This window comes from Anser anser, assembly GCF_964211835.1.
Source record: "Anser anser genome assembly, chromosome: 2".
NCBI classification, from domain to species: domain Eukaryota; kingdom Metazoa; phylum Chordata; class Aves; order Anseriformes; family Anatidae; genus Anser; species Anser anser.
This window is the reverse complement of record NC_139721.1, coordinates 117,937,006-117,949,459: the sequence shown is the minus strand read 5'-3', so window position 1 is coordinate 117,949,459 and position 12,454 is coordinate 117,937,006. Positions and strand designations below refer to the sequence as shown.

Here is a 12,454-nt window from a genome sequence, read left to right as displayed (position 1 = left end):
CTAACTTTTACTGTGTCCAACCATACAAATATAGAATCTCAGCTAAAGTTGATGAAAGTAGAGAATATTAATCCAAATATTTTTCTATTAGTCATATAGCTATACAACTTAATAGATATCAATGTAAATACCACCACTGTAGAACATACTGCCAAAGCTCAGCAGTGTTAAGTCTGACAAGATCATACAAAATAATAGCTATTTACCTTGTAATCAACTTTTTGTTATATCTTCTTTCATATGCAGCACTGATAGCTAGTGATGCCACAAAAGAACAGTCTGACACTATTGTCTATAAAGAAAAGAGAACAATGATGCTATTTGCTAATACTTAGACACTGAGAAAAAAAAACAGAGTCTGTGGAGAGGTGGAAAAAGTTATTGTTAGTTACGCCCTTCAAAAGGGAAAGGAATTAAACCGAGAGAAACAAGAGTTACTACAAAAAGGCAGGAAACATGTTGCTTGTTATACTGAGCAAACCAAATTTAAAAGATTTAATAAAGGCAATGAGAGGCAAGTGCAGCTCCCTCATCATTCACTCACATTTAACCTCTTTTTCTGCCCAAAACACCCTCTGTAACAGTAACTATACTACATGGCAAAATCTGTTGCCCATTTCAGAATAGCTTAGGCCATCTGCAACTTAACACTACACAAAACACTTCCACTATTCTCAATGGGCCACTTCTGCTTTAAATAAAAAAAATTAAAATCTTGTCCGTTACTTTTTGTGTGAAATAAACTAAGTGAACTGTTTGCCACAGTACACCTTGTCTTTTTTCATGCTAACTTTACTACTGTTTTTGGAAGAAAGGATTTTCACCTGGAATTCAAATTCTGGTTTTCATTTCCATTGATGACATACCTCTTCATTTTCATGGCTAGGAAATGCATGGAATCTGAGGTGGTATTATTTTTTGATTTGTTTATTTAGTCTTGAGAGAGTTACGGAAAGCTCTCTCACATTTAGACGTTCATTTCTGAAAAAGTACTCCTCTTCTCTTTTGTAAGGTCTCATATTCCCTGCAATCAACTCTAGCAGCACATATTTCTCTTTGGGAACAACTTACCTGCTTTATGCTGAAACTTGATACGGTATAAATCATCGTAGGGTTATTTGTTATGTCATCTGGCCGTACCCACTTTGCAAACATCGCTTTCTGTTTGGGGGATAACGGTAACTTCCCACATTTATCGCTAGATTTAAGAGAGGAAGGAAGTAGAAATAAATCAACAGCTTAGAAAAGCTTTTCATGGTATATCCAGATCTTGTACTTCTGGTAGATGGTGCAAAATATACATAGAACAATTACACAGGTGTAAGACAACTTAAAAGAACAGTACTCCAAAGTTGATGATTTGGGGTGAAAAAAGCAAAAATATTGAAAATGTAAAATAAAACCCAGGAGGTTCCTTCACAAGACTGAACAGGAAAAAGGAATTGCAAAAAAGCCATCTATACTAGCAGAAACCCAAATTATTTCCTTTACTTCAACATAATGAACAAATACTAAAAAGTTTCTTTAGTTCAGAAAATATCGAGGTTTATCCAATTGTCAAGCCTTCACTAGAAAACTGAAAAAAACCCACTCACCAACCAGATGTCTTGTCTATTATGACTATGTAATCTGAACATATATCATGGCCCATGAATAAACATCTAGCAGTTTATGTATCACTCTTCCTCTGAAACGTTCTTTAGAGAAGAAACAGCTATCACCTTCATTTTACAGGTGGGATAACTGAGGTGGAGTGATATATACTGCAGTCAGGAAGTGGACCCAAGCTTCCATCCTAGTCCAATACTCCAAAAAGCCAAATAAAATGTTCTGCTTGTAGGCCTAAAGAAACAACTGCAAAAGCACAGGAGAGCGGGATCTGCTTACATTAAAGTTCAAAGACCAGACTGGAAAAAGGAGGCCACAGTATTGAAATAACTCAGTCTGAATTATGCTTAAAATCCTACTTAAGCAGTTTTAAATTCTGAAGAAGAGAACACAGCAATAATATGGGAAAGCTTTGGAAATAAAAACATGTTCAGTAATTGAATAGCACTTACGAAAATGGCATAGGGAAGGCAAAACGTTCCCTCAGATCAACGCTCATGAAAGGGACATATTCGATACCATTAATTTTTGAAGTCTTTCTGTAAATCGTAAGAGAAAAATACAGTTACAAACTTATCTATCATCTTTTCAAGACTAAATTCATAAAAGTGACGATCAAATTCATTTTTAAAACAAACAAGCAAACAAAAAAAACAACGGTGCCTCTGAAGACAAGATGACCACCTCTTGAAAATGCAACAAGCACTGTCATTTGATTTTGAAATGTGCAGCATTTGGTGGCTCAGTCACTAATCCTACAAGTACATACCCTGTGGGCAAGTCACCATGCCAGCAGAGAAATGACTAAGCCACAAACCTCTTCATAGGTCTAGAAGTAACATGTAAAAATACCTTATTCTAAATAGGATTTCTCAAGTTCCTTCAGCAACTCGTTGAAGAAAATTTTAGGGTAAATTGACAGCAATTAACACTTAGGGACATTAAATTTCATCTAATTGGGGAGTATTTTGGAATGCTTTGTCAAACAATAACCAATAAACACACTGCATGTGTTAATTAGTACATTTTTGATTGAAGTGCAGAGAACATTTTTTTTTAAAAAGAGATTCATACGTAAATGTGAATGCAATTAAGTTGTAATCAAGAATTTAGCTGAAAAAGGTATGTGAAATATTTTAAAATCAAATTAAAATGAAAGATAAGAAACAACTCTAAGTTATCTGGCAAGACCTAACACTCCCCCCAAAAATCCACAGAACAGAAATATACACTGCACAAACAAATGAAATTTTAATAAGGCAATTCTACACGGTCTGCTACTTTTCAGATGCACATACACTTCCATCTTTATGACTACATCCTTAGTCCATTTAAGTCCCTGAAAGTAAAAAACAGACTAAATATTTTAAGATCAAATCCTGGACAGCGCTGAACATCACCCTGAACACGATCTTATTTACCATGGAGGGAGAAAGAAGAATGCTGAAACACCTATCAGACAATGCATTTTTGCACATATTTGATATTTTTCAAAATTCACAATTTAGGCTAAAGATTTTATGGATTCCTTACTGTTTGTATATTATCCCTCGTACAATAAAAAAATCAATGCAAAAAGAGCTAGATATAACAGAAGGCATAATCCTGAAATATATTATGCTTCCTCAATTTCCAATCAAATATTAGTTGTACCATCTGTAAAAACAACTTTGTACCTTGGCATCTCAGAGTTGGATCTTTCATGAATTCAATCAGATATATACAAAAATAAAGCTACCAAAAAATAATTCTGATAGTCAATTATAAAAAATCGTCTTCTAAATACACTCCAGAAAGTATGCTCTGTGGATAAAAGCTACTGATTGCATGACCACAGAGAAAACAATAATTTAACATGTATATAATGACAACAATGCAGTTGATAAGTAATGTTTTTCCAAGACTGTTTTGTGTATAATAATTTACTGTCTAAGATACACAAAGGATGCACGCACAAATTTTAAAACTTTCGAAAAGCTTGGCCTCAACTTACCTGAGTACTTCAATCTCCTCTGCAGTGTATCTCTGACCTTGAGATTCACTAGCTTGTACTGCTCTGATTGTCTGTGGTTTATCATTTAAAGAAAAGTCAGGTCCCAATGGAAAGAACGTTCTGACCGGCTGATTTGGTTTAGCTGCATTTGACTTCTCCTTCTGAGAGGACTCTGACATCGATGCCTTCAGTGCCTCTGCTCTAAAGCAAAAAATATATACATATTCTATTTACAATCTTAATAAAAATAAAGTTATGTTTCAGTCATTTATTTCCTTGTGTACGCTCCCACATTTGTTAAGTGGGATGAACAAACACTCAAGTTGACCAATACCACTTTTCCTAAGAAAAATCAATTCACGAATAATATAGATAGAAGATAGGTGTTTTAGAAAAAGTTCAGTACTGATGCCAGTACTTCTTTATTTTCCTATTCTAGAATCAATGAAAACATACCATTTGCAATTCAAATATAAACTACTTTCAGCAGAACTCATCAGATTTTGTCACCTTTAAGACTATGCTAATAGGAGAATTTGGGTAAGCATTCGTTATCTGGAACCTCAGAAAAAGACCACAAACTCTAAGAGAAAAAAATCCCTTTTAAGAGTAATTCACAGACAGGACATAGTAGGATCAGAGCGATAACTCACCAACGTTGCCTTCAGCACCACCTACTGCTTTGCCTTCTCTCAGAACTTCAGGATTTAATTTGTCTAGCAACTACCATAGCAGAAAAATCCACTACCACTACTACAACCCAGCATTTCAACTGCTTGAAGACTATGTTTTCAAGAGACATATTTTTTGTTGTTGCATTGAACTGCTGGCTTGCTACACATTCAAATCAATACGTTGTTTTTTTTAAACACAGACTGAAATAGTGCTGGAAAACAGTTTATACTGAAACAGCCCAGCACAGTTCATTTCCATCATACTGCTGATTTAAAAGGACTTGCATTGAACTCAGGCTCACATAACTTGTTTTAGATATAGACTCCCGTGCACTAGATTTACCCACACAATTAAATCGCTGCCTCAAGCTAAGTACTATACTCACCTATCCAGTGCTTGCCGAGCCAGCTGTTTCAGTTTTGACTGCAGGCCTGCTTCTGAAGTTTCACTAGCCTTAAATTCAAAACAAAATAGAAAAGCTATACATCCAAAGAAAACACAGGTTTTATAAGCTCAGTTGGTAAAATTCCACACTTCTAAATTACAGCCAACAGTAACTATCCATTTTTTCCAATTCTCCTTTGAAAGGAGCAGATGTGTTTTTTTAAAAATCTCAGCATAAAAAGCATACTTAGCAAGTAAATATCATTTTGAAATCCTAGCAAATGCTTGTAGAATGAAAGTGTTATTTAAAATTCTTCAGTGTGGGAAATAGTATATGCAAAAAACTGCCAGAAGAATTAACCATATTAAATTCTGGACAGGAAAAAATATTAAAAAACAAATGTTTTGTACACTAATGAACTTAGATGTGCTCCTTTTTTGTTTTTTCCCTACAACCAAGTCAAAAATAATCATAGTAACTTAGGAAAAGATGGACTTGAATGTTCACTTCCATTGAAAGAGTCTACTTGAAAGTTAAAAATCTTGTTCCTGCAGATGTTAAGCATAAAATTATCCACATCACGGCACCAAAACAGTTATCAAGTGTGCTAGCTTCTATTCCCAGTTGGGAGGTAGGCCATAATAGGTTACTCGTACAACCAGTTTACACTTTTTTTCCTTCCAAGTGAAGCATGACTAGTGGAGCTAGGTAATCTGCAAGAGGCACAGCATGAGGTGTGGCTCCTTCTGTGACACACACAAGCAGGTTTCAGGGTCTAGCTTTGTACCTTGACTGATCCTAGGTCAATTGAGGAAACAAAAAGCAAGTTACTTTCACCCTAAGAAACGAAACTAGAAGTACCCTTTATAAGAATCTACTTTTATCTGGTAATAAATTATTCTTAAGAGTTCCTTGTTGGAAAAGGCTTTGAAAGATCCATGAAGGTAAGCAGCGGATGTGGTACTCCTACAGACCCATCCAGGAGACAGCCACAGAAGAATAGGAATGGCTGCTCTCTGACTGCTCCAAGGGTAAGAAAGTAGAACTCTCCACCTGAATACACCGAGCAGAAAACGAGATACTACTGCTTCAAGATAGCAGAGTTCCTTCAATCTTCTTTCATCCCAGGAAGGCACTTTTTGATCCCCTTGAGGGATAAAGCCTACAGTCACCTTAATAAAACAATATGCTAACCAAGATCAAAAGAAAGTTCAGTAGTATCTGCACACACTAAGAGATCAGGTAACATCAGTTGTTAACATGAGATAATTTTGGAGTAACTTCTATATAGGTAAGCAATATTTGCATGCACTGACACAACAGAAGGAGGAATGCAGCAGAGGAAAAAAAAAAGTATGCTGCTGCAGTAAGTTTTATATAATAGACTGAGGAAGTTCTGATGCAACAGGTCAAATGGAAAAAAAAACAACAAAACAAACAGAGCAGTTCTACTAGCTCTTGGTCTGATTATGCTGTATGGCCAAGGTTTTTCAGGCTACCTAAAACTGGTTTGCAAAAATCAGAACAAAGGTTTTACTGTAGTATGCAGCAATAATAATGTCCCCCTCCCAACAACCCATATATATTCACACTATAAAAAGGGAAGAGAAGAGGAAAAAAGAAAAACAGACTTGGTGGAGTTACATTATGATGGTGAGCTCTTCCTATAATGAGTTAGTTATGACAATTGGACTTAAGAGAAAAAAGCAGTACCTGTAATTATATTTTTCTTGTATTACAGCCAATTTATCACTACCATTAACTTCAACGTGAATCAAATTCACTCGTAGCAGCTTTAATGCTGAGCACTGACTAATCAAGTGGTACTTTTTTTTTCTTACTAGTTTTGGCATCGGGGACTTACGTTTTCAGGAAGTGTCACATGAAAAATTTCCCATAAATTACTTCCTTTAATATACTCAGAAAGTAATATAGCTGACACACTGGCAAGTCATCTTCAGTTTTAACTGTTCGTAATTTCTGCTTTAACACTGCATTCACTCTAGTGCAGAAATTAACAAGAAAAAAGTTCCAGAATATTTCTAGTTTTTAGTATAATCTGGTTCAGAGAAAAATACACAAATCACCAGTCCCCATGAATTTAGCGTTGAACAACATAGCAACTGTAAGAAACATTACAAAAACAACCAATGGAAACAAGATCCAAAAGCAGTTTTTAGGAATACAGGTACTCCATTTTTAAGCGTCTTTAGGGGTCAGTCACTTGTGTAAGTGGAAGAATTTCTTACCATCACATAATTCCACCAAGTTAACTTGTAGCTTAACATACTGTTTTCAAACAGAGTTCCACCGCTTCTGTGTACAACTCTATAGCTTCTTCTGCATTGCCTTTGTCATCTTCATCAAAAGCCTGTGTAACGAGGAAGTGAGCACGCTCCAAGTCCAACTGTTGCTTTGACTTCAGAGGATCTGTTTTCTGTGACTGAACTAAATGAAAAAGAGTATTTAGCATTGAACAGCAGCAGACATGTAAAAGTATCCTTAACACAGCACTGAAACTCTAGCACTTCTAGCAGATGAACATTATCTATTTTTTGACTGGAAACAAAAGCTTTGCAAAGTTTGCTACAGACATCTTTGCAAAGATAGGAAAAAAACCACCCCACCTCCCGACCCCCAGAGCAGAGATGCTCTCAGGATATTTCATATGTCAAGTACCATACACAAAATCTTTCATATTACACTCAAGACAAGGTTGTTTCATTATATAAAATATTGCATCATTTCTGAAAACAGACACCTAAGGAACATGTATATTGCAGCAGGTGATATCACATTAAATATTTTTATTAGTGACCTGGAGAACATGTGGTGCATCTTCATCAAGACTGCAGACCCCACCAAACCAATTCACCCCAGGACACAGCTGCTATTCAAAAGGACACAGACAAACTAAAGTAACAGGGTGACAGGTACCTCAGAAAGTTCTACCAGGAGAGGTGCCATGCCCCACACCTGGGACAGACCAACACCCATCACCAGACAGACTGGGACCGCCCAGCTGTGGAACAACTCTGCAGAAAAGGGCATGGAGGTCCCGGGGAGCAGCTGCGTTGCCAACCCCAAGCAGCAATGAAGGCTAGCAGCACTCTGGGCTATGCCAGCAAGAGCACAGCCAGGAAATCAAAGGCAGCAATGCCCATTCCCTACTCAGGGCCCAGTAGGCTGTATCTGGAATGCTGTGTCCAGTCATGAGGGGCCCTAATCACGGTCAGGAGCAGAACTCATCCTGCTACCTAACAGCAACCTGCCAATAACCGCGAGGTTATCAAGAAAATGGATTCAGACTCTTCAGTGTGGTGCAAAGCAAGGGAGTGAGAGAACTGCCTACAGACTGAAATGGGAAGTTCAACTAGACACAAAATAATAATAATACAAGGAAGATAACTGCACCCTGGAACACCGGCCCAGATACACTGGGGAATTTCTGTCTGTAGTGATTTCCTGGACTTGACCACACCCAAGCAACCTGGTCCAAAAACCAGCATCTTCCCTGATCTGAGCAGGAGACTGGTCTATAGACCTCGCACCATCCCATTTGGGCTGAGTGATTCTAAATGAGAATTGCAGGTGTACAATAAATGGAGATTTTGATTTATGTCCAAACACTTCTTGTGTTCTGTCACCCTCTTGAAGTTAATAATTCTACATAAATAACAGAACACACCTGCTTCGAACCCATCACGTTGCTGAGGCTTAGATGGAAGTTTTGATTAGTTCCTGATTGTTGTTTTTTTGTTTTGTTTTTGCTATTGCTACATTTAATTATTTTCTCAGGTTTGCTGTGCAGATATGGTTCCTAGGAATATTTAAAAGGAAAGAATATCTACACCCAAGTGCTTAGAAAATAAGTCTTCTGCACCGTGTTTCACTTCTGAAGTATTCTGCAGAATTCAAAACACTGATGTGCTTATTGTATTCATGGTCCGTTACATAGTACAAAAAAATCAGAAACATGAAAAGCAGAGCAAATATCACAGATAAATATTTCACAGCACTGAAAGGCGTTCTACTCAATTTAAGCAAAGGTTTAATTAGAAAGCTCCTCACCCACCTGCTGAATGGAGAGCTTGAACTCTCTCCAAGTACTCATTTATTTTTTCTTGAATATTTTCCAAGCTTGACCCTGCCATCCCAGCATAAATCAAGGCTTGTGCAGCTTCCTGCAAGGAAAATAATTTGAAACAAAGATAATATTTCCTGCCTGGAAAATTATTTTCATTGAACAGAGGGCCCATAACAGCCATAAGTTGCATGAAAATAGGACCCTACATCTACATAAAGAGTGGCTGGAGGGAAAAATCCTTTGCAAGGAAGTTATAAATGAGATCCAATCTCCTACGTTCAATTTCTCACACATGGGACAACCTATAAAATTATAATAAACCTTTTGAAGTTCTTTAAGGCCTAATCTTAGATCTTCATGTATAGTTAAATGCATGAACTCGGAAACTTTAAATAAGCTTTCACAAGCATGCACCAAAATCATTTAAATAAAGCTCACAGGTCACAAGCTTTTATCTTTAAAAATGCGGCTTTATGGTTAAAAAAAAAAAAAGCTAATGAACTTATTTGCACTGAATTTGATAATAATGAGAAGAAAACCAATATAAAAACTCTTCAAAATCAAACCCATAGAATTTTGGTTTGTAAAGTCTTTTCTATTAGTGTTACTCATATAATGCTATCAAATCTTGAAATTCTATGAAATTAAAGTTTCCTAGCTCCTCAAACTTTGATCTTTAAATGTCTGTAAGCACACAAAACACTGGATATTACTCAAAGTACTTCAAGGAGTGAGCATAGGTCTCCAGCTCAGATGCACAGTGTGTTATCCACGTTAAGGCTATTTCTATGCTGCACAAATCTATGTAGAAAAAATGCCTTCAGTTGCATAAGCTGTCTATCCATTGACTAAATTTATGAAAAACACTTTAAGGTTTGGCAGGGATGTAACAGCCACAGCTGATGCAGTCTCACAGGCATATGGAAAACTGAAATTTGTCACTCCTAAAAACGAGGATAAAAACCTTACTTTGTCCTCATTATTGTCACAGGGGGAAAACAAAGAACAGACAGACTTCTGCAGCAGTGCTTTTCTCCCTAGCAGCAGCAGCAGAGAAGGTGGCAGTCACATAGCAGGCTGTGTTTGTAGGAAGCAGAGCAGTAACTCTCTGAGCGCTGCTCCACAAAGATGGTCTCCAGAAAGGTTGCTCCTTGCGGGGCAAGTACAGTCACAGCTGGCGCGTCTCTTGCTCACTTTGTGGCTATGATGTTGTCAAGCTGATCAGTTTATTCTCATAGGCACCTGCCTCGTTTGCCCAAGCTTAAATATTTATCGTCGTAAGTACAGGCTGTATTTTACTGATGGGCATCGCAGAACCAAGAACTTCATGCTCATGGTCAACATCCATCACCATATCACAAAGGAAAACAGAAGTTCTGTTCCTTTTATGCGTAGCAATTAACTACTGTTAAGGTCTAGCAAACAGCTATTTTTGAGAAAAACATTCTTACAGGTACCTGCTCAAGGACTGTATGCACGTCTGCGGCATACCAGAAGTATGTATAGATCAGACAGATGTTATATCCCTCTTGTAAGCTGCGTGTGTACGACACACAAAACAAATGTGGATCTTCAAACCAGTGCGTCAAAAACCGTGCATAATTGATGCTGCTCCTGCAGTTTCAAGCACAATTGTTCTACCTGGCCTTAAGAAGCAGAGTGACAACAGGCTTCTACGTATTAAGCCTCCAAAGGGCTGAAGCAGCTGACCAAATGCCTGCAGACCCAGCACACCAACTGTTTACAGTGACACGATGGAAGCGCAGTTCAGACATGGCATTTATGACCAACGAAGTTGCACAACAGCAGGAAGCAAACAGCCATAGGAACTCTATTCAGGCAGGTCTGTTTGTAAGTACCCCCAAAATACTAGATAATATTTTATAATTACTCGTTTAGTCCAACTTTGACAGACACTTTTTGCGCAACATCTAGAAAGCCAAACTTACCTATGCTAAATCACACTTAAAAAAATCCTGCTCTATCAACACTTGCTGAATTTGCTCTCTCACCCTTTCTGATCACAACATGTTTGAACACCAACACCTTCATGTATAATTTGACACCAGATTCACCACCTGACCTCAGACAGCCAAGAGCCACCTGTACAAACACCAAAATCGTTAAGCGTGGCGTCGCGATTCAAAGCTTTTCTCATACAAAGCGATGTCCATACTCATGCTGCTCTGTGGCCTAGCATCTCCACACCACAAAACCTTCTCTGCATTACTCTCTTCGCCACACACAGCACGAGGTGCGCCAACACCGCTATGGGCGCGCTTCCGCTTTTAGCGAGAATACCACCTCTATGCAGCAAGGGAAAGAGATTTTCTGTATGCTGAATGAAAATGTGAAAAAGTGATTATTTGCACAGAAGGGTAGTTTTCTCCTGAGGAGCACCTGATGATTTCTTATAGATATGTTGAGCAATGTCCTGTAATAAAGTAGCTCTGCGCACAGCTAACATGCGCACACCGCTGCTGATAAGCACAGGGCTCACCGGCATTATTATTGGCAATTATACCTTGGGAACGCATACACTTCCCATAAGCAAACTTAGCTCACCCCACGTTAACAGGTTAAAGACCTTTTCCGACCCTTTGGCACCCGCAGGCTCACACACACTTCAAAGCCAGGCAGCGCCCACGGAGGAAGCACTTGCCCAGCTGACGGAAGGATGATGGAACATCTGAGGCTGCTGCTGCGACGAACAACAAACACCGGCTTCCAGGAAACCCTCCCGATCTCCAGCCTAACCCCGCCACACTCACACCCCCAGGACGAGGCGTACAGCGCCGCTTCCCCTCCGCCAGGGGCCGCCCGCAGCCCCCCAGCCCCGGGGCAGGGACCCCGCCGCCCCCCGCCCGGCGCTGCCCCCCCGCCCCATACCCTGTAGTAGAAGACGGCTTCCTGGTAGCGCCCGCTCTGGTCCCGCTGCACCGCCAGCTGCGCGAACTTCACCGCGTCCAGCTCCAGCGCGCTGGCGTCCATGGCCGGGTCCTGCCGCCCCCTCCCCGGCCCCTCTCGGCCCTTCCCCTCCCCGCCTTCCCCTCCCCTTCCCCGGCCTCCGCCCCCGCCCTGACACGGAAGCGGGGCGGCGCATGCGCGCCCGGGGGAGGGCGCTTGAGGTGGCGCCCGCCTGCGGTGTGGCGGGTGGGGTGCGTCCCCCCGCCTAGCGCCGGGGTGTGGGCTGCCGATGGGGAGGTTGTGGGGGTGTTGCTGCTGTCCTCTGAGGCAAAGGGAGGGGTTTTGTTTGTTTTGTGCTTTTTGCTTTTTTAATGGAGGTGCTCAGTGCAGTAGCTTCTTCAAAGCCCTGTGCTGTGCAGGTGGCTCTTTTAGTTCATAGAATCATAGAATCACTAGCATTGGAAAAGACCTCCAAGATCGTCTGGTCCAACCAACCCCCTACCACCGGTGTCACCCACTAAACCATGTCCCTAAGCACCACGTCCAACCACGTTAAACAGCCCCAGAGACACTGACTACCACCTCCTTGGGCAACTTGTTCCAATGCCTGACTACTCTTCTGAGAATAAATGTCTCCTCATTTCCAACCTGAACTTCCCCTGGAACAACTTGAGGCCATTCCCTCTAGTCCTGTCACCTGCGAGAAGAGGCCGACCCCCAGCTCCCCACACCTTCCTTTCAGGTAGTTGTAGAGAGCAATAAGATCTCCCCTGAGCCTCCTCCTCTCCAGACTAAACAA

General features: G+C 40.0%; 1 protein-coding gene across 3 annotated transcripts in view; it reads right to left on the bottom strand.

Annotated features, from left to right (window-relative positions):
• The window catches only part of CAPN7 (calpain 7), a 31,126-nt gene extending 19,260 nt beyond the window's left edge, over positions 1-11,866 (bottom strand). Inside the window, exons 1-8 of one of the 3 annotated variants that reach the window (XM_083825886.1) lie at positions 11,638-11,816; positions 8,737-8,845; positions 6,952-7,109; positions 4,662-4,729; positions 3,602-3,802; positions 2,061-2,147; positions 1,072-1,198; positions 207-292 (exon numbers count right to left, since the gene is read on the bottom strand). In XM_083825886.1, the coding sequence (XP_083682012.1) occupies positions 207-292; positions 1,072-1,198; positions 2,061-2,147; positions 3,602-3,802; positions 4,662-4,729; positions 6,952-7,109; positions 8,737-8,845; positions 11,638-11,739 (938 nt within the window). In that variant the 5' untranslated portion in view covers positions 11,740-11,816. Of the gene's footprint in view, positions 1-206; positions 293-1,071; positions 1,199-2,060; positions 2,148-3,601; positions 3,803-4,661; positions 4,730-6,910; positions 7,110-8,736; positions 8,846-11,637 lie in introns of those variants that run through there. The other 2 variants (XM_083825885.1, XM_083825887.1) reach the window with 2 other exon arrangements.
• Between the last annotated feature and the right edge of the window lie 588 nt (positions 11,867-12,454).